At 33.5% G+C, this 23232-nt stretch overlaps 2 protein-coding genes across 2 annotated transcripts; one reads left to right on the top strand and one right to left on the bottom strand.

The window, feature by feature from the left end:
* Nucleotides 1–11167: 11167 nt before the first annotated feature.
* On the top strand, nt 11168–13790 carry LOC130711141 (equilibrative nucleotide transporter 8). Its single transcript, XM_057560638.1, has 2 exons — nt 11168–12107; nt 12886–13790. Exons 1-2 carry the CDS (start codon nt 11615–11617, stop codon nt 13584–13586), a joined length of 1194 nt encoding a protein of 397 aa, XP_057416621.1. The 5' UTR covers nt 11168–11614; the 3' UTR covers nt 13587–13790.
* A 385-nt stretch (nt 13791–14175) lies between these two features.
* On the bottom strand, nt 14176–15893 carry LOC130711142 (uncharacterized). Its single transcript, XM_057560639.1, has 3 exons — nt 15199–15893; nt 14957–15129; nt 14176–14590 (listed from the first exon to the last, which is right to left on the bottom strand). Exons 1-3 carry the CDS (start codon nt 15757–15759, stop codon nt 14443–14445), a joined length of 882 nt encoding a protein of 293 aa, XP_057416622.1. The 5' UTR covers nt 15760–15893; the 3' UTR covers nt 14176–14442.
* Nucleotides 15894–23232: the final 7339 nt, after the last annotated feature.

Raw genomic sequence — 23232 nt, 5'->3', positions numbered from 1 at the left:
TTCATGGAGAGGCTTACTCTTGTTATATTAACTTAAAAAAACTAAGATACATTAATATAGTACTTCTTCCGTCCTCATTTATAGATCACTTTTTTAGAGTTTCTTTGTCCCAAAATATAAGTTGCTTTAGAATATCAATAAATCATTTAATACATTTTTCCAAAATTACCCTCGTATTTAATATGAAAGAGATAGTGACTTTGAAGAAAATTAATTTGGTGAGAGAAATTCATGGACAATCTAGGAAAATTGATAAAAAAAGTATTAATTTATTGTTAGCAAACTATTTTTCTTAATCCTAGAGAATTAGAGAAAAATGACTTATAAATGGGGACTGATGAAGTATTTGGCAGAGACACACTTCTAGCGATGTAAAAAAAAACTTGTGCGGCCTTAAACAACTTATATTTCGAAAGGGTAGGAGTAGAAACTATAATTTATTCACACATCTATCTTATTTTTACTTTACTTTTTATTTGTCTCTCTTTTCTTTTTCAATTATATTATCTATTAAATCTCTGACTTTCTCTCTTTTCTTTTTATATTTTTTTCTACTATGTTTTCATTTGAATAGAAGTGTATATGTGTTGAATTTTTGCCCCCCTTGCTAAAATTTCCTGGTTCCGTCCCTGCCTACACTAGACTATAATCCACACTAATCAATACTGATATCCAAGCCCAAATAAACGGATTACTTAAATGATTAAGTTGGCTTACATATGCACCCCTATCTCTGGATAATGAATTTACCCGTTTTTATTTAAAATAAAAAATAAAAACTACAATTCATTGAAGCCAGAAGAATTAGTAATAAATAATTCTTACAAAATATTCCTTACACGTAAAACATTAATGCAACCGTAATCTGTACAAACTTGTTCACCAATTTCCAGCAAACAATTTGACTATCAAGTAAACTATTCAAACAATTTCACACTGATTGCATAGGCTAAAGAGTAAAGAACACAAATTCAAAGCATGATCATATGCCTGGAAAACTGGAGAGAAAAATGGAAAATCGAAATTTAGAATGACAGAGCAAGACATTCCCTTAATCATCAGTGCATAGAAAGAAAGAGAAGGAGGAGGATTTAACGGCGGAATTATCGCCGGCAGTGATCTCATCTTCCGTCTGCCACTTCTCTCTGTTAGCGCGATAAGCTAATCAATCAATCAGCTCTCTAAAATTGGGCATTAGATGCTACTAATTAAAATGTCAAATACTTTCTACTATTTCTTAAAAAAATTCTTCAATTAAAATATATTTTAAAAAATGATTATGTACATTTTTTACGAAGTAAAGGGTTTTCTTGGCTTTGGAGCGCATGGGTGCGTAATGCTTGCTTCATATGGAGCTTCTTGCCATCTTTCATGGGTTGAGCATGTGCTTCGTGAACGGAATGGTTGTGCTGATTTTTTAGCTAAAGCGGGGGAGGTAACCAAGATTTAGATTTCCTCCACATCCAGGATCCCCTCCCTGGCATGGAGCACCTGATCTTGGCTTATGCTGCGGGGATGATTTCAGTTAGGTTGTAGGGGTTTTCTTCTTTTTTTGTTGTTTTTTTCTTTCTTGTTCTCTTTGTTGTTTAGCATCAAAAAAAGTAAAGGTTTTTTTTTTGGTGCTATGAAGTAAAAGCTTTTTTGGTTACATGAGGAAGAAAAGCAAAACAAGCAACTAGACTAAAGCATTTTGCAGCATGCACGAGATCAAGCTTGAGGGTGGTTGCCTCTAGACACGCCGAGGTGCACCATCCTTTGCCGCTTGACGAACTAACATATCCGTTGCGCGTTGTATTATCATCCCAAGAGATTAGCATAATCATGACCTGCCAATCCCACTGCATGCTCATCATCACTCGGGGTATCTCTTCTCTAGCCCAGAAGAAACCAACAGTTGTATTAGACTGCAAAACGCTCGCCACATTGGGAGAATCAGTGTAGCAAACTATACTCTGAAGCCCCAGCTCCCAACCATGTTTAAGGCCAAGTTCCAAAGCAAGAATTTCCGCCAAGAACGTTGAACCCTCTCCATGGCTCATCGACGTAAAGGCTTTTAAAGAATCATTTTTTATTTTTTTTATAAATTAAAAATAACTATTTTTGTCATGTAGAGATGGGAGCAACATCCAAAATGTTGCAAGAATGTTGCAAGTGGCTTAAGTTCGCCATAAAATCCAGAACCAGAAGCTCCAAAAGAAATTTATTCTTTTTTGTCTTGACAAAAGAATATATCATGCCAATATTTGAAGATTTGCAACAAAAATATTAAAATGAAAAATATATAAGAAATTTTAATGTAAAATTTAGAGGAAAAATGTGCTCATATCATGCTAATAATGGTATTGCTGTAATCTATTTTTGAGATTGTATTGATTTTCCCTTCCTTTATAGTACTACCGAATAAAAAATATTATATTGGCAGTTATATTTCTATTTATCAATAACTAGTGTTTTTTTACCCGTGCGTTGCACGAATAATATGTCTATTGTATTTGATACGTCAATTAATACCTTGATTATTAAAAATATATTAAACAACGGATGAAATAGAAGAATTAGAAATGCTAAGCAAAGTGGATATTAAGACTTCTCTTCTAAGTCTGATTGAGACCAACAGGAACTCGTTTCACATTCTTCGTGAATATGAAGACAATAACACAAATTATAGATATAAGGAATTACCAACATATTAGACAATAGTGGTGCAATTCTGGATTTTTTTTGGAAAATGCTTAGAACACTTGTCATCCACCATGCAAACAGAATTCGGATCAATGACACCACATGACCATGAATCATGTAAGACGAAATCGTCTTGTATAACTTTGGATATAGTTTGGGGTCAGGAAGTTCTGTTGATATGTTTTTATCTATGTCATCTCCTGTTTTGATTTTATGCTGTGGTTTCAGCCACAAAAGGATATGTGCGTGTGGCAAACCCCTCTTTTGGAACTCTATGGTGTGCATTCTTGAAAAAAATATAAAATCTCAAACAACAACTTATCTACAAAGCTTGAAGGTTATTAATAAAATTGTTAATTGGAGGTCAATTTAGTAAGGAGTAATCTAGATAAATCTTAGATAATTATGGCAAATCTTTTAAAATTCGGTTTCAAGATTTGTTTTGGAAATAAATTTTAGATCAAGAAAAAATCCTCAGATTTAAAATTTTCAAATTAGCCAAGATTTTCTCAGGATTTACATTATTAAATTAGCCAAGATTGTTTCTGCAATAAAAGTCAGGTGTAAGGCTAGATAAATCTTAGATAATTATGGCAAATCATTTAAAATACGGTTTCAAGATCTGTTTTGGAATTAGGAAACATGTGTCAACAAAAGATAAGTTATCTCATTCTTTTCGAATATATATTAATATATAGAGGAGCAGATGACCGATGCAGTATCTTAAATAATTAGGAAAAATATTTTAAATTTTAATGGATTATAATCTCAGCATTACATTTTTTTATATTGTGGATCATGAGAAAGAATAAAAGGAGAAATCACGGGATTCCTGTAAATGTGTAGTAAATTAGGCTTGAGACTTTTCCTAATTTAAAGAGATAATAAAAACGGCTTCAAGATTTGTTTTGGAAATAAATTTAGTAAGGAGTAATCTAGGTAAATCTTAGATAATTAAGACAAATCTTTTAAAATTCGGTTTCAAGATAAAATAACACAACATAAGAGAAATTATCAAATGGAATGACACGTGATGTTAGTGAGCCATAAAGCCAAATTTTAAATATGAACTTGGTGTTTTCTTTTTTCCATGGATCAAATTTAAGAAACAACTGCTCTCATTCATGTTGCAAACTCATGACTCCTTTAAGTAGACTGCAACTTGCATAACATTATAAGTTTCCCTTTATTTTGATTTTTTTTTTGGCACAATAATATAGTAGAATCTCTAGACTGATGATGTAATTTTGTTTTTCTTTACTATAGAGAAATTGCCGGTATGAAATGAAGTATTTATATATCTAGAAGAGGTTATAAGAACCAACTACTTAACTGTTTTATCATTTATCATTTTTCTTCGTTGCACCATGCAGACTTTTTCCACTGTCGATTAAATTTCAATATTGTTCCAATTACCACTTGAATAAAGCTTTATAAATTTAATTATTTTTTATCCTATCAGTTTAATTAATTTTATCATTTTGCTGTGTTTTTATTTGTACTAAATAATAGTTTAATGTGATTTCCTCCTGTAACCAAAACAAAAGATTATCATAGTTTTTAAAAATTATGAAAAAAAAATCTAAGTCATATAAAAATTTGTTATTATATTTAACAGATTTACATATAAGTGTTCTCCGCGTGAGATTTTTATAAAAAAAAAATCAATCATATAGCAAAAGATGCTTTGTAGCCATACCATATCTACTCTGGTGTGGTTACATAAAACTATTATATGTAATATACTCTAATATGATAGTGAAAATATGTTGTAAAGAAACACCAACAATGGTTGTTAACAAAATGATAAGGAAGCAAAGAGATCAGTATGGTTGTTATGGAAAGAAAACTGTTGATGAAGTCGTATGAAATAAAGATTTTATTAAATCAAATTTAATCATTTGATGATAGTGTTGTTCTATTTTGTTGGTCCCAACTTAATATATCCAAATTTATGTATTTAAATCTTAGTAAGCAAATTCTTTTTTACCTCACATGTACGAAATGACTTGAAGATTTTGATCAATTAATTCCTTTATTTTTCGGTATCTTTATATTTGATGTATAGATGTATAAGGAATTGAGGGTCTCAATTTATGTTTTTAAAGGTACACATCCTTATCGTAATTGTATTTTTATTCATAATATCTTAAATTTTTTTATAAAAAATTTAAATTAATGTATCAAATACAATAGTAAAATTTGCACGGGTAAGAAACACTAGTATATTAGAAAAGAAGAACTTTTATGAGGCTGATTTAGTGACGTGTCATTCTCACGCTAATTCTCATAAAAAAAAATTTCACGTGTCATTCTCAGGTTAATTCTCTTAGATGTGTTAATATCTAACCATTCTACTGGTGTATGGTGTATAGGAAACATATTGACTCTATTCTATATACAAAACAAGAGTGTAAAGAGTAATCAAGGAAGCGAAGAAAGATACTGTATATAGCTGATACAGGGAACGTTGACAGAGAACACTTTAATAATCAATTAGTTTGAGTGTTCGCTTAAGCAATTCATATGACCAAGGAATATAAGGTGCTGAATTTTGTAGCCAAAAAGTTTCTATTCATAAATCAGAATTCTCATTTTGCAAGATGTGTCAAGCATTGGCAGGCATGTAATGATGAAAAGGAGGATTTTGATGCTGCAGAAATATTAAGAAACGAATATTTTAGCAGCCAGGCAAAATGACATCCCCTTTTTTCTGATAAACTAGTGGGTAACAATGGGTAATTGATTTAAGTCGTACATGTTTGAGTTCTCTAAGTAAGGTTTCTAATTCGAGCCTTGTAGATGAAAAAACTCACTTTGTGCGAGCTAGTTCCTACTAAAATGTGAATGTTTTTTGCTCGAACCGCATTATCTCTAGTGGAGAATATTTATCTTACACCAAAAGATAAACCAGCTAGTGGGTATCCATAAAGTGAAGCCCCAAATGCAAGTGATTGTTAGAAGTGGTTGCCTTCACTCTTTCATTAACACAAGAGAGGTTTCTTTTTCTTCTTTTAAGGGCAGTGGACTTTCACTCCTTACATGGGACATCATTCTAAGTTGGGGCTCAACCAATAATGTGTTTGTACTAAAGAATATTCTATTCCACTGGCCAGTGAAGTTTTAACAGATACATTGATATACTATGAGATGAAAGTGCTTGGGATTTAAAAGTTCTATGCAACTTTAATTCCTTTCTACTCATTATTATGTCTTGGTGCTAATGGTTCTTAAAAATAATAATGAACATCTTATCTCTAGTAATGCATATCTATCTACCTTCAAAGATCATCAATGCATCCATTTACTTTAGTTGTGCAAAATTGATGATATATATTTAACTTCTGGAAATACTTATCAAAAGCTAACAACAGCTACTAGATTTTTAACAAGTAACAACATCAATCGTAGTCAGAATCACAATCTCACATAGGACAATATACTAAAATCACGCCACCCAAATTATTTGTGGTAAAGCTCAATATTTTAACTTTACCATTTAAAGTGATTTATAACATAGAATGAGACAAGGAACAAAAGCTGTTTGGAAAATCACTTACTGTTTATTTAAGTCAGCATGTTTGGATTTACGTTCAAAACTTCTAAAAGTCATTTATGCTACCATAAAAATTACTAGAAGTAGCTTGTCTCAGAACCAATTCTCCTTATACCGTGAAAATTTACCGTGTATCCAAACATGAACTGTATCATTGTCTATTTCTTCTATATTTGTTGATAAATTGGTAGAACAACCATGAGCTTTAGCTTCTGTTATCGTCTCACCAGAACCATTTATAGTTTCCTCTCCAATAATTAAAGCTGTTATTCTAATCAATTCATAGTAAACTTGACACATAAAAGGCATTAACGAGGAGAATTTGAAATGCGACCAGAAGGTGTGGTATGTCCAGAAACACCATAGAATCACGTGACTCTGACCCTAGGAATGTGTTCTTAGACACATGTAGATGGCATGTTAGTTCATACCTTCCCTTTTTAGTTTCACATCATTTTCTGCAGCCACTGTAACATTAATCCATTGTTCTGTATCCATGACTCACTTTGACATCGCTGTCCAAGCAATACTGTGTCTAAGTTATATGACCTCAGAATGAGTGCTCTCTGATTTTTATTTGATTTTCAATTGTGTTGGAGAAAAGAAAGAAAACTTGACTCAATGTATCAAATAATTGCAATATGGAGGGGTACATTTCTACTGCTTTTATAGTTGATAATTTCTGTCCATCCAGATTGTACTTCACTTTGTTAGGCTTAAGTCTCTTAGCAATCTCTGTCACTGGGTTCATGTTTGTCTCCTCCACTGACTAGATGAGATAAAGAAAAACTCCACATACTTCATACAGTTGACCAAAAAAAGAAAAAACACTTTGATGCATGGTTATTGGGAAGATGACATATAAAGAAATACTCCACATACTATGACTCATATAATAGTTGACCAAAAGAAGAAAAATGATGCATGTTATCATTACTCTACACTAGAAATTAAACCCGTGCGTTGCACGGGTTCATTTTTTATTTTATTTTTTAATTGTAATATTTAAATTTGCAGAAAGGTAATAAAGTTATTAGTTAGAAGAAGATTTAGAATATATGTATAATTAAATATAATTGAGTTATGATATTCTCACACTTTCTTTCTCTAATAAGGGAAAAAAGGATTAAACAGGTAGATTTTTTTTTTTTTGCTTCATCGGAAGAAAAAATAGGTAGATTTCTATTGAGATTGAAATGAGAGTAGTTTTTTTTTATATAAAAGAAATTTAATTACTTAATTAGATTAGTATTGAAATGAACGTGGTAGTCTACTATTTTTTTTTCTTATATTGATTTAGTCATTGCAGTGATGTTATCAGTTGTGCTAATTTTTTTTATCAAGATTGATGTGGTTGTTTACCATTGCTGGTGGCATAGAAGTTCTTTTAAAATCACTTCCACGAACATAAAAAATAGATTCTATCTAACTGCAGGATGGACGTCATTTGTTCCCTTTGAATGATTAAGTTGCTATTTTTTTCTTCATAATATGACAATATTGAGGAGTGAAAGATTCCTATTTCTTATCAAGAATATAGTGAGTACTACATTTTACACTTATCTTTCTAGTGCAGTATATAAATTTATGTGGCTCACACTTTGTTACTGATTTGTGTCATATAAATATAGAAATGATGATATATTTGTATGATTTCAATTGAATGAGAAGAATTGTTTAGTAAATTACCATATATGTGAAACTCACAGTTTTATTTTTCAATCATCTGCAACGGGGATATATCACTAAGTAATGTGTGTTTCTTGTTGTTGTTGATGATCTTTCTCCTGCAATAAAGAAATAAGAATGAGTAATTTAAAAAAGCAATTTTGAAATTAACTAAAATAATTAAAAATGACATACTTGTTGAAGTAGTTAGAGACAATTGTCTTTTTTTTCTCACCAGCAACTGAAGTCTAAGAAATATGAATAATTTGAGTTTGTGAGTGATTTCACTGGTTTGTTTATATAGAGATATAATAGATGCATGGTTCAATATACTACATTTCATTTTTTATTTATTTAATGTAGATAGTTGAATAGTCTCCTGACATTAACAATTTTATTAAGTTTTTGACACTGGTATTGCCATCATGCCACTATTTTTAATTTAATGTTAGTTTTTCTTCGGAGTTACTATGTTAACGAAATCTAAGAGTTTGTGAGTTTAAGAAAAATAGACATATATTCCTGCAGAAAATTGGACTGCAAACTAAGACCATTGCATATCAAGATTAATTTTGGCGGAAGTATGTTTTATTGTTAATAGTTTTTTTTCTTGGACTAAATTGATATTAGTTTAAAATTAACATTAAATTTGATTTTAATTTAAGGTACTGTGCTTAACAGAGGCTCTGATCTGTGGTGGCACTCTGAATCTGTTCTCTGACCTTCCTCTGTCCATCTTTGCAGCCTTGTTTTTTCTCTGATTTTGGTGCTGAGGCTAGCTTGCGGGTGTAGCGGATGTGGTGCCTTTGCTGTTTGGCTTCTTGGTTGTTTTCTTGCTTTTTTTGTCCTTTTCTACTGGTGTTTCCCGTGGGCCTTTGTTGTCTTGCGTTGCTGCCTTGTTTTTCCTTCTCTTTTATTTTCTTTTTCCTCTAGTCTGTTGCTGATGTTTTGTTAATTTCCTTTGTGTTTGTATTTCTGTTGTATTTGCTAGTACTCTTTTATCTTACTTGGGAGAGTTTGTTCCCAAGGCTCTTTTTTATTAATCCATGATATTTGTTTCTCAAAAAAAAAAAGGTACTGTGTTAAAACCATTTGCAGATATAACTTTGTGGTCTGTTACACTTTTGGCATGGATGTTACTCTTTTGCTTATACATTTGATATTTATTAAGTTTAAAACTGAAATCATTAGTGCACAAGTTTCCACTACCCGTTCATTCACTCACTAAGCTATCTCATTAAAACACCAATTTTTTTACTAATGTATGTAGGTTCTCATGTGTATTTGTACTTAATACTTAGCTCAAGTGAGCTTTACTAATATATATATAGATAGATAAATTTTTTTTTTGGAAAAACCAAATATATATATATATATATAAATAATTACTTTGGGAAATAAGAGCCCCAAGTATAATATAGATAGATGTATATTGATAAAAAAAATTTTATTTTAAAAGTATTTTATCTAAATTATTTATTAATAAATATTATTTTATTTTTTATTTTAATTTTTTAAATTTGTCAAATGCAAAGCTCAAGTCAATTTTAAGTCTATGAATGTTGTTATTTAATATAAGTAGTTGAATAGGTTTTTATAATACAATTTTTTTCAGTTTTTAGTTTATTAAATATTTTATTTTTTAATGTATTTAATATAAAGGTATGTGAGCTTTTATGGTTTAATACACATGTGTATTTGTACTTAATACTTAGCTCAAGTGAGCTTTACTAATATATATAGATATATATTTTTTTTGGAAAAACTAAATATATATATATATATAAATAATTACTTTGGGAAATAAGAGCCCCAAGTACAATATAGATAGATATATATTAATAGAAATTTTTTTATTTTAAAGTATTTTATCTAAATTATTTATTAATAAATATTATTTTGTTTTTTATTTTGATTTTTTAAATTTGTCAAATGCAAAGCTCAAGTCAATTTTAAGTCTATGAATGTTGTTATATGCGAAGCTCAAGTCAATTTTAAGTCTATGAATGTTGTTATTTAATATAAGTAGTTGAATAGGTTTTTATAATACAATTTTTTTCAGTTTTTAGTTTATTAAATATTTTATTTTTTAATGTATTTAATATAAAGGTATGTGAGCTTTTATGGTTTAATACATATTTATATTTGTACTTAATACTTAGCTCAAGTGAGCTTTACTAATATATATAGATAGATATTTTTTTTTGGAAAAACCAAATATATATATATATATATAATTACTTTGGGAAATAAGAGCCCTAAGTACAATATAGATATATATATATATATATTGATAGAAATTTTTTTATTTTAAAGTATTTTATCTAAATTATTTATTAATAAATATTATTTTGTTTTTTATTTTGATTTTTTAAATTTGTGAAATGCAAAGCTCAAGTCAATTTTAAGTCTATGAATGTTGTTATTTAATATAAGTAGTTGAATAGGTTTTTATAATACAATTTTTTTCACTTTTTAGTTTATTAAATTTTTTATTTTTTAATGTATTTAATATGAAGGTATGTGAGCTTTTATGGTTTGATACATTAATTGCATGCAAAAACACAAGTGTGCTTTACATTTAGATACTACTATCACTCTAAGTTTGATTGGTGAAACAATGGACATTAACAACATACCATCAAGTGAATAAAAGTCTCGAATAACAGCAACTGAAAATCAATGTGACATGCCCCTAGTTGATTAACCTCTGCTGTATAAATTCTCTGAAACTGAAACAGTATCAAATTCTCCTAAGGTAAAGTAATTACTAATCAAGTGACAGGCTTCAAGGGTCCCTTTTTTCTTTTCTCAAAGGTCACGCTTGACAAGCCCCTTGTCCATGCTCCTTCGCATGACTTCATTGACTGCTCTAATACAACCGTCGATTAGTGGCATATTATTTTGTATTTACACTACTTTTTAACATGTTTTAAAGATCTTATGCAACTTGCGGATTACCTAGGTTGCAATGCAAGACTACAGGTGCGCTGGGATTAACTGCTTAATAAGCACTTAGCGCATAAGCTATTTTGAGAAACTTATATTATAAGCAGCTATAAAAGCTTATTCATAAGTTATTTTGAAAAACTTACTGAAATAAGCTCAAAATAGTTCATAAATAGGTATAAGCCCTTATTCATAAGCTAATATGAGAGAAACTTATGAAAATGAGCTCAAAACAACTTATAAGTAGATTATAAGCTATTTACATAAACTCTCTCAAATACATACATAAGCACTTATACTATTTATGTTATACGTTAAGTTCAAATAAACTCTTCCAATAGGGCCTTATATAATGGAAGGGCCATTGTCATGAATATCAAGCATCCAATTGATGTTAATTGGGGGTCAAGTAAAAGAGAGTCACAAGACAGCTTACACATGGTGTGACTGTATGACCAAATGGTATATCTGATATCACCCATCCGTTGTTGTCCCCACAGAGCATAATTTTTCTTCTTCATACATTAAGCATATCGGTTCCAGGTCCAACCCCATCAATCACATGTGTGGGTGCATGTGTTATATATAAGTGCTGGCAGAAATGTCAAACTAGTCCCAAACCAGCTATAGCATAAGTAGAACTACTTGTATCAGCCAACTATGCAAGCATTTTCAGACTACTTCTAAGCACAGATAAAATCACTTCTGACTCTCTTCATATATCATCATACTTCAGCAAAAGTATCAACCACGAATGCAATGGAAGCTGTGAAGCTGGTCTCTAGTGATGAGAGAACAGACACTTACAGAGTTGCTTACATAATCCATTTCTTGCTTGGTGCTGGAAACTTGCTTCCTTGGAATGCCTTGATCACAGCAGTTGATTACTTCTACTACCTCTACCCGACTGAACACATCGAAAGGGTTTTCTCGGTGGCTTACATGATTTCATCAGTGCTGGTGCTTCTTGTGATGATAAGTTGGAGAAGTTGGAGCAAAACAACATTGAGGTTGAGATTGAACTTGGGATTCTCCATGTTTGTTGTGTCTCTAATGGTAGCGCCGGTGATCGACTGGACCTCCAGCAGCACCAGTCTGGAAGAGAGACCGAGCGGTGCCTTAGGTTTGACAGTTGCAGCTGTGGTAGTGTGTGGTTTAGCAGATGGCTTGGTAGGTGGAAGCTTGATAGGATCAGCTGGAAAACTCCCCAAACAGTATATGCAAGCTGTTTTTGCAGGAACTGCTTCCTCAGGTAAAACACAGTTCAGTGCACTCCAAAGTGTTCAATTTTACTTTCCTCTTTGTTCCAAACAGGCAGATTATGTTTTCCTATGATTGAACAAATCCTTAGGAATATAATAACACTGCATAAGATAAAGCATGTCTAAAATAAAGCAGTTTTAAACAAGATCTTCTTTACGTATATACAAGATTTTGAAGGTTAGGGGCACTAGGGGCAAAAACAAAAGTAGATTCCAGAGTCTCCTTTTCTTGATTTTTGACTGGCTATTGCATCTTACTCCCACCAATATGTCAAGATATTGTCCATGTATTTAGCAGATTCTTTCATGTATAATCTATAAATAATCTTATCTATTGAGAAAACCATGCTACAACTTACATCGACAGCCACTTGAACTAAATTCAAATACTACAAATTTGAACCTGCTACTGATCTAGTTACTTTTCTTGCTTAACTAAGCTTTCCTCCTTTTTATGATTTCTTTCCCATTATTTCCTTTCACTTTCTCTTGTTTCAAGCGAAGCTCTAGTTTTGACATGTACAGCTAAAGCCATTTCTGCTGCCGAAAATTAGAATCTCAGTAATCAATAGAGCAGTTTATTTTGATTTCATGATTTGTACAGAAACCAAAGCACATTTACTCAGAAGCTGAGATTTGTAGCTTTTTTATCTAGAAGTGATTCTAGAACATTTCATCATGGAATGAAACATGCTATCTGAGTAACTTTGAAACTGAAGAGCTGTCAAAGTTGGTTCCAATACTAATCAAAATCTTCTGTGATGGCAGGTATTATAATTTCAATCTTGAGGATCATAACCAAGGCATCACTCCCACAAACCCCAAAGGGACTCAAGATAAGTGCCCACTTGTACTTCATGGTAGCCATAGTTTTCCTCGTGTGTTGCATTGTCTTTAGCAACTTGCAGCACAAGTTACCAGTCATGCAGCAGTATCAGCAGAGGCTTCTTCAGGAGAACAACACCGTATGCTCAGGGACAAAATTTTGGGCAGTGGCAGCTAAAATTAAGGGACCAGCTTTTGGGATTTTCATAATCTACATAGTGACTCTGTCTATTTTCCCAGGATTTATTGCAGAAGATCTTGAATCTGAGCTTCTTAAGGATTGGTATCCTATTATACTGATTACAGTTTATAATTTAGCAGATCTTACAGGGAAGTCATTAACTGCCTTCTGTGTTCCACAATCTATCACAAAAGCAATATGGGCTGCCACAACAAGGCTTCTTTTCTATCCAATGTTTGTAGTTTGTCTTCATGGACCAAAGTGGCTGAAAACAGAAGTGCCAATAGTGGTTTTGACATTTCTGCTTGGATTTACAAATGGGTACCTCACCAGTGTACTTATGATTCTAGCTCCCAAGTCAGTGCCCTTCTCAGAATCAGAGTTATCTGCTATTGTGATGATTGCGTTCCTTGGCTTTGGCTTGGTTGGTGGTTCAATACTTGGCTGGTTCTGGGTCTTATGATAGTCTAATAAAATGTGCAATAGAAAGTAGCAATCATTGTAACAAATCCATAAACTGAGAATGGGATTTTAAATTAGTGTTATTATAAATAGTTCAGTCTTGTAACGAAATGCAAACAAGTCTCTTTAGCTGGAGTCATTACAATGAAGTTTCTTATTCTACAAGTATGATTACAATGTCATACAACACCTCTGTAAATTGAAGTACTTTTTCTTTAAAAATAAGAGTAATGTTATATCCTCCTACAAAAGCTCATACAAATCCTAAATGGAGAATGCATTAATGCATTTGGTATCTTAAAAGTGTTAATAACATTTAATTCTTTCTCCATTTAGTATGTAGGAAGATATGTAGGATGATGAAGTAGGAAGATGTAGCATTACTCTTAAAAAAAGCAAAAACAAGTTCTGAACCTTCTGATTATCATGAGTTTCACACAAATAAAGCAAGAGGTAGCAAATTCCCAATTGATAAACATTATTTTCAAACATCATCCCACCCAATACGCCTACCAATTTTGATTTGTCTAAACATTATGCCAGCTGTCTAAAAAAAATCAAAATCAGCAACCTTCTTAGTGTGAACAATATAACCCAAAAAAATGTGCAAGTATCCTTATTCTTGACATAATACAGCTATACAAGCATGCCAGAAGATAGAGACTTGACAATTCAAGCAAAAGGCATAGGAATGCATCTTTTATTCTCCTGTATTCCTACCAGAATCTACATTGACAACAAGGTGAACACAGAACATTACAACTATATTCGTCGGCCAAAAATACTACAAGGTCAAAGTAGTATAAACAAAGGTTAGATAGTCATATGAAAGCTAGACACCAAAGGCAGCACGTAACTTAAGAAGCAGCGGCTAAAGGGGGAGGAGGCGGCGGAGCAGCAGCTCCATGGAAGAAACTGAGAGACTTTTCAGAGGAATTTTCTTGCTCTACATCATCGTCTTCCTCAGCATCCCAAAGAAAATGTGCATATGATGCTAGAACATAACTGCAACAGCAAAAACAAGCAGTTTGTTAATTCACATAATGAACTATAAACTAAACAAAAAACAGGCATGTTAATAGCGCGCTATAGCGGTGCAATAGTGCTATAGCGTAGCGCCCTGGGGTTCACCGCTACTCCACTATTATCCGCTATAGCGCTCAAAATATCATATTTTGGGCTTCCCGCTATGCTATCCGCCATTAACAACCCTAACAAAAACTACCTTAGCATTAACAGATTATGATTTAGTCCTTGAACTATTTGATTATTGGCAATTTCAATTCAATTCATGCAATCATTTCATTCCAAATGAATTGTTTTCACAATTCTCTAACTAATATTCCAAATAGAGCTAAAGTTGTTTCTTACCAATCATCAGGGGAAGCTTTCACTGCTTGATCATAGTATGTCTCAGCTCGAGTAGCATCCTTATAGCTCTCCCATATCAAATCTGCATACATGGACATAACTTCCCCATCATTTGGATTCGCCAAAATTGCCTTCCCACAATACTCTTCTGCTTTCACATAGTCCAAACGAACCTTCATCATCACACAAATCATAATCAATAATCAATTACCCATTTGCAAAAGAAGGTTCTCTTCACATACCTCTTTCAAGTACCTTGCGTAGTTGCTAAGAAAAAGCGGGTTCCCTGGATTGGCTTCGATCATCGTCCGGTAATACAAGTCCGTACTATCACTCCCATGATTCTTATCCCAAAACCCAGAACCTCCACCGTCGCTCCGGTCCCATCCACCGCCGCGGCCTCCTCCGCCTCCGCCTCCACCCTCAACCAACACACGCGACGCCAGCAGACCTTCATCCCTTACACCAATCCCGCTCACACCTTCCTCCAGCTCGGAGAAAGAAAACAACGCAGGACCCAACGACGTCGTTCTCGAACGGGCAGCGAGGGTGCTCGCTTTACCCTCGTCCTCATCGAAGAGGCCGTGGCTGGGAGGCTTCCGCTTCGGTGCGGCGGTGAGATCGGTTTCCGATAGCGCTCTTGTCATTCTGCTCCGGCGACCTTCGATCGGCGACCAGGAACCCGAAAGCGTGACGGATCGGGTTCTCGGGATCCGATGAAGGTGTTCGGGTTCGGTAGATGGATCCTTCGAGTGAGGAAGGAACGAGTTCATGATCGGAGTTGAAGAGATTTGAAGAAGCATTGTTGCTATGGTGGATCTGGTTCGAGAATCTGAGTTGAATCGGAATCGGAATCGGAATCGGAATCGGAGAACTCGGTGGCTGACTCACTCACTGGTCAGAGAGAAGAACGCACTGGTTACGCGTCTTTTATAGTGGAAGGTGGGAGTTGATCTCAACAGTTGATATTTCATCGAGTAGGGCCAGTTGTTTTGGCGCCAAGCGTGTAGAGTCACGTGATATGGGGCCCTTTGGTGGAGATTTGAAGCCGTTGGATCTGGTTGGACGGTGGTGATGAATGGATATGGGGCCCTACGTTGGGGAAAATGATATGAAGAATCAAAAGCTGGGTTGTGGAAGGGGGTGAGATTTTTTGAGGGTAACAGGTGAGGCTATGAAATGTCGAGTTTGGCCGTATGTAAGTGGTCTTTGGTTCAGCACCGCCTGTGGAGATTCTCATGGGTCCAGCTGAGGGCATTTATGTCATTTCAATGATGATAAATAATGATTAATGATATCGTCACCAAGCTACAATCCAAATCCACACCATATATGATACTAGGATTTTACCCGTGCGATGCACGGAACCTGTTTATATTCCTTTGTTCGCATTTTTATCCTTCAAGTGTATACACATATCACCACTGCTCATTTTATGCGTTTAAATGGTTTGTTCTTTGACAGACCATAAACGTACGTAGATAGACTATTACAAAAGATACATCTCTGACTATGATATGAAACATTAAAAATGTTGGAGCATCCGTTGAATACCAACTTATAAAGGCTTATCAAGTAACAAAAACGACTTAATATATTCCCTTACGTACTTTCAACAATATGAGTACGACCTAGCTTACTTATAAATCGATAAGATGAACAACATCGAATGACTTAACAAATAAAATCGCAATTTCAAGAGACAGAATAAAGTTTTTGCAATTGTATAAAGAACAACAGACATCAAAGGCAAGCTAGCAAAATAGTAAAAAGACGACAAAGCTAAATTATTAAAGGAGCTACTGCAGTTGAAGAAACAGATTGTTCATTTTCACACACCATCACGAGCACCTATTAGTTTCGAATAATAACCACTTTGAAAGTGTTGTTTTGTGGAAGCTTGAAGAATTGTAGTTGCTCACAGAACTTGAATTTCTTGGACCTGCAAAATTGATACCAGCCAACCTTCGTCATGCATTGACGCACCCTCTTGTTGTCCCAAATGAGTTGCCATTCATGCGCAATACCATTAGCTAGTCTAACACTAACGGAGTGTGGGCGATGGTCAAGATGATCAATCACAATTGATACCGGTATGTGCTACAAAATCAAAACTAAATAGTTTAAAGGATCAGTTATCAATTTTAGAAAAAGAAAAAGTTTGAACAAAATAGATAGCTATTACCAGAGGTTGATTCCCCTTGCACAATGCAGGAGAGAGGTCAGCAGTCCACAAAAATTCTTCATTGGCAGGAGCTGGTTGAATAAAGTTTGCACATTCCACCTCCACAGCATCATGGTAAAAGTTGGCAAAACAAAATTTACTCTACCAAACTCCTTTAAACTCATAGAAATTAAAACGTCAACTGCTTAAAAAAATGTAGCATATTTACAACACTATAGACCTGCTCAAAATCAAATAGAGGTTGAAGATTATGAATTAAGTTATGTGAACACCCCCCAACTACCTCTAAACCCCATGAAAAGAAGAAGAAAATAGAGAGAATGAGTGATTTGATAGGTGATGGATAAGTTGAGTGTATATGTATCACTACTCGAAGATTATAACAGTTTCCAATTTGGAAATTAAAAGTCTCATTTTAATGTAGACCTTTTTAGCTTATGCTAAACTGATTACAGAACAGTACAATGTCATAAACAAATTCAAAGTAGCTTTAATGATCAAATTTACAGGATACAAAGAAACAATATTCTAAAAAATATTAGATTGACATAAGATATAGCCTATTTTATGCCATGTGCGATGCACAAACTCTTAATACTTAATTTTATCTGGTTTATTTTTTATTAAATTTTTTAAAGAAAAATATGGTTTTATCAGTAATTTGTAATTTTATTGGCATTAATTACATGATTTTAAGTAAATGTATCACATCATATGATACATTATTTATGCAATTAGTATCAAGAATATTAAAATAATACCAATAAATACAAAGATTTAGTATATAGTAATAATTTTTTTATAAAAGCACAAATATCAATTATATTTTAATGAAGATTTTCTATTAATATTAATTACTTATATATGATACTACTTCCCTTCTGATATAACTGACAATGGAGAGGAGAAACACAATAGTAAGGGATGCAATTTATTTTTCCTCATTTATGGTTCCTGCAAGGGTATTTCTTGAAAAAACATCATTTAGTGCTTTCTTGAACTCTATGTAGACAGATATATAGGAACATATTTTTTCTTCAAAGTGAACAGTTAATAAATAACAGAAGATCGCATAAATGGAAGAAAATAAAACTATTGAGGGGATATCATCGCTTGATTTTTATTGAAGCAAATTATTTTTTAATTATAAATATTGAAACCAGATGACTATAATTTTTTCCTAACTAATATGTAAAGCCATGAATTTAAAATCTGCAATAGGATTTTTTCATTTTTAAATGTAGCATTCAAGTTAGTCTAGCCTAAACGTATGATGTTCTCTTTTTGAGAATCATTGCACAATGTATCAATCTACAATTTATAATTCAAAACTTAATGAGTTTAGTTATAGATTTATATAAGTTTGCTACTTATAATGATTTATTTTAAACAAATTTAAATATCAAAGGAATTATTCCCATTGAGTTTACCCTTGAGTTTTAAATTTTACAAATCTTTAACAAATAGAGATTTAAAAAATTCTGGTATGCACTTAGTCTTAATTGTGTACTAAATTCATTGAAGAATTTGTTTTCAAAATGTATTAGAAGGCAGAAATAAATGTGTTTTGTAGGAGTGGTAGGTATTTGTTACTCAACTCCCACAAGAGAGTAACATAATTGCGGATGCTTTAGCCAAATATGCAACCCGAGATGGATGTCGTTGGCAAGTTTGGAAGTTTTCTCCTTCTATTGTTGTGTCTCTTTTGTGTCAAGACGCTTTGTTTAATTTTCCTTTGTAAAAAAAAAATGTCTTTTAGTACAAAATCACAGTATCTTTCACACCTCAATTTAAGTAGGAAAGAGTTTGAATCAGGATAGCGAAAGAGAAAGAAAAGAAAGCGAAATTTTGATGTAAAAAGTCTGCCCAGTATTTTGTGCAGCATGACTTTGTCGAGCTTCTTCAAATATTTCACACCTTTGAGAAAGACAATTGAATTAACTACTAAGAACTTTGCAGCTATAAAAAGTTTTGGCCAGTATTTTGTTCTTTTTAACATGCATGCTCCTTGATCAATACTTAGAAGTTAGAAATCTATGTTTGTATAACCAAACAGTTACTCAATAATGTCAAAGCCACCATGGTTTAGTTGCCCAGCAACACATAATGATGCAAGGAAAACAATGCTTTCCATTGACAAAATAATAAGCAGTTCAAATCCAACAAAACCACATGGAAAGTTGCAGTGGTCTAATTCTTCTTTTGAAAAGGCAAACCACGTCCATATACAACAAATTGAGGATAAGAAATTCACATTTTTACATTTTACATTTTCAAATCATGTTGAACCCACCAGCCTTAATGCCACTGTACTGAAAATTGTGTATAAATAATTTACTCAATACTTGTTTTGGTTGTACAGAAAGGTCGGTCACAAGCAAGAGGAGATCCAAACAATGATATGTTTTTTTAGGGTACTCTGCATGTAAAGCATTAAAGGCCCTCTAGCATCACCAGTACATACAGGAACTCCATTACTACTAAAGTTCCTCCACAATGAACCTACCATGTAAATGAGCACCTAGCACTCTGTATCAAGTAATGACTAAGAACACAATTGCCTACTATGTAGAGTTTTACTGGATGTAATCTGATAAAGATTGCATAAGAAAGCTAAAACCATAATTGGATTTGTTTTTAGCATGTTTTTTTAGTTGTTACTAAAATTTGGACCTTTATGCCAAAGTTACTCTGGTAGATATTCGAAAAATTTCTCATCCTCAAAAAGACTATAACAGTTATTTCATTCTTATATAAGTCACATATTGAAAATTATATCCTTTTCATAAAGAAATTAAGTTCATCGCCGCACTAATTAAATCAGGGTGTATCTACCCATCCTTTATTTTAGGAGAAGTCTCACATTAATATTTGCTTCAACCATTTTTTCAATTTGGGCTGCCTTCTCATTTGCTAAGGCTGCATTTAACTCTGCCTTGGCGAATTCCTGAACATTTTTCAATTTCAATTCTGCTTCAGTTTCCTGCAAATATGAAAGATGAACTTAACCTTAACAACAAAAATATAATATAAACTAAGAAAAGTAACAGTAACCATATAGAGAAAGGGCAAAAACGCTAGTAAATCACTCAATTGCAGAAGTACAGAATTATAACAGTGGAAAAGAAACTTGGAGTTTGTTTTCTGTTATTCTTGGACAAAAACTTAGCCTAATCTCACCTAGCTCAGATCCAAAATATTATTAAGAAGGCGGAGCAGGGCGGTTGAGCAATTTCTTGTTTGGGTAACTATTGAATATTGTTCACTTTTTAGACAATCATCAGATATAAGGATGTCAAGCAACCCAATTACTGCTACCATAAGTGTCCTCAGTTCATCACTGTAAGTAAACACACAAGAAAAAGAAAACCATGAAGCATATTTGTTAACGCTCATATGAAATATCATATTAAATGGAAAGATAGAGTAGTTTATGTCCACCTTTATGAACAGGCTCTAGTTTATAGCCAATCAGTCAAGATGTTTCAAACTCAACCAGTTTTTTTGAAATCATAAAATATGTAAATTTAGTTTCTCAGATTCCTTCAAGGCTCAAGCCATTGATCAACTGATGGATAAATTTTTCTTTGTTATCTATATTACAAATTATATCATAAATTGGATAAAGCAATGGTTCAAGGAAAATCTAGTGGTAGCGGTTCACCTTTTACTACCTGTTCATAATACATATTAGAATCACAGATCCCTTAGGCAATGCACCAATCATATTTTTAGGTAATATCTATACTCCATAGTGAAAAGTGAGCTTCTGCAATCAAAATTGAAATCATAATTTGCTTGACCAACTTTAGTTCTTAAAAAATCTCTCGTTACCTTTGGTGGAGGAGGAGAGTGAGAAAATACTGTTGAAGCTGATATTTTCTTCTCGACAAACTGGTGCCAACATTCCATCATCTACAATCGATCACAAAGTTTGTGTTAATCACTATGCTCCTTGGTAATATGTACATAAAGCATACAAACTGCACAAATAAAAATATACATATCACCATTTGGCATATCAAAATCCAATTCCAAAATCAATAATCAGAAGAAAGAATTCAAAAGAAAAATAAATACCTGCCCAATGGTTCGGGAACCCCTAAATCATGTCTGCTTCCCTTTTATCTTTAGACCATACACCCATTGCATTGCATTGTTCCTTCACCAGATAAAAAAATGTTTGTTTCACACTTATCCCAATTCACAATGCAACTAAGAATTGAAACTTTGTACTAACAACGCATGGGGGAAGAAAATTGACCATTGATAATCACCAAATTTGGAACTGATGTGGTGGTGAAAATAATGGCATCGCATTGATGAATCTGGAGCTCGCATCTGCAGGTGAAGGGTCTCGTTGGTCTCTTCGACCTCTCAACCTCATCGAGAACAAACCATATGTAAACATGTAAAGAGAATGAATTTGAACTTGGCAACCAATGGTTCAATTTATAAGCACAAAAAGGCTGCAGATATAAAGATAGTGAATCCAGCAATATTGGCAGTGCATCAAATCAACCAACCTGTAAAGAAGAATTAAGAGCTGGCTTTCTGATCTAGGGTGTAGCCACACAACCTGGAAAGCAGAATCAATAGCTTGTTTCTAGGTAGAGTGTAGATCATAGATCACAGATGGAGAGTTACATCGAAGCTTGAACCGTGCAAAGGAAATATGTAAACTTTCGAGGGTTGTAGCTTCCATCTTTATGCAAAAATCCAGCAAAGGGATACAAGAAGGACGACCTAGAGAAGAGTAGAGTACATGGGGCGTATGCAATAGCTAGGGTAGCAAAAGGGGATGAGGTGAGATGATGTTTAGAGAGGGGTCTTGGCCGGCTACAACGTAGATGATGGTGATACAGGAAGGGCAAAGCAGAGATAGCACAGAGGTAGGTAGCATAAGTCGATTCACAAGAGCAAAAAGGGAAGAAAGGTGATAGGGTTCATATCTGCTAACCCTATCAAAACCAATGCAGCCCAAATTTGAAGTAGGCCCAAATATCTGGCAAGTGCAACCAAAAAAAAATGGTACTCATGAACAGTGCAATTGAACCTTGCATTTTAAGTTAGTAGATGAGATATTTTTATTTTGTTTCATAGATGATAATAATACTGATTAAAGATGCATAGCAGCACATTTTTATCTTTATTGTAAGTGTTAAATTAATACTTTTCTGTTTGCAGAGGAAATGAGGCATCATCCAATTTAATTTATGATCATTTTCTCTTTAATTAGAATCAATTTTAATTTCAAACTTATTAGTTATTTATATCAACTTTTCTTCATGATTGATTATGGTTTAAAAAACAATTGTAAATGAGTTACCATACATGCAATGAGTCTTAATATGATGCGCGTACGATCTCCTTTCTATAGGCGGAGGGAAGGCAAGGCTCGCTGGTTTGGAAGGCTTTTCAGAAAGCTCGTGGTGTGCTAAGACCTGGATTTGAGTTTAAAATTGGTAATGGAATGTTCTCCTTCTGGTTTTCCTCGTGGTGCGACCCTTAGCCGTTGTTTGACCTTGTGGACTTTGTGCATTATTATGACTCCGAGGTTCGAATTAAGAACATTTGAGATGGTGAGAGATGGAGATTGGAGAGACTGTGGACTGCCTTGCTAGAGAATTTAGCTGCCACTATAAGTGAATTTCCAGCGAGACTTAACTCCCCGGTTCCTAATGGGATTAGATGACTAGGCACATTACTGGTGTGTACTCGACGACGACGGGGTATGCTTGGATTATTAACAAGAGATTGATTTCAGGTGCTGTTGTTTCAGGTCACCATTTGAATTGGCGATGAATTTGGAGGTTGAAGATTCCCTTGAAGTGTGTGTTGCTCATTTGGTTAGCCATTTAGGATGCGCTTCCGACGAATGCTTGTCGCTTTAAGCAGGGGATGACCACACTTGTTGTGTGCGCTATTTGTAATAGTGTGGAGGAAACTATTTTGCATTGCCTCCGTGACTGTCCCATGGCTATGAGCATATGGACTCAGTTGAGATTTGACACTTCCAGTACCCTGTTTCGCCTCCAGGGTCAACGAGCATGGATGCGTGATTTATTGATTGATTCGAATTCGCTGGCGT

This window comes from Lotus japonicus, chromosome 4, assembly GCF_012489685.1.
Source record: "Lotus japonicus ecotype B-129 chromosome 4, LjGifu_v1.2".
Classification (NCBI taxonomy): domain Eukaryota; kingdom Viridiplantae; phylum Streptophyta; class Magnoliopsida; order Fabales; family Fabaceae; genus Lotus; species Lotus japonicus.
This window is presented reverse-complemented; position numbering and strand designations above follow the sequence as displayed.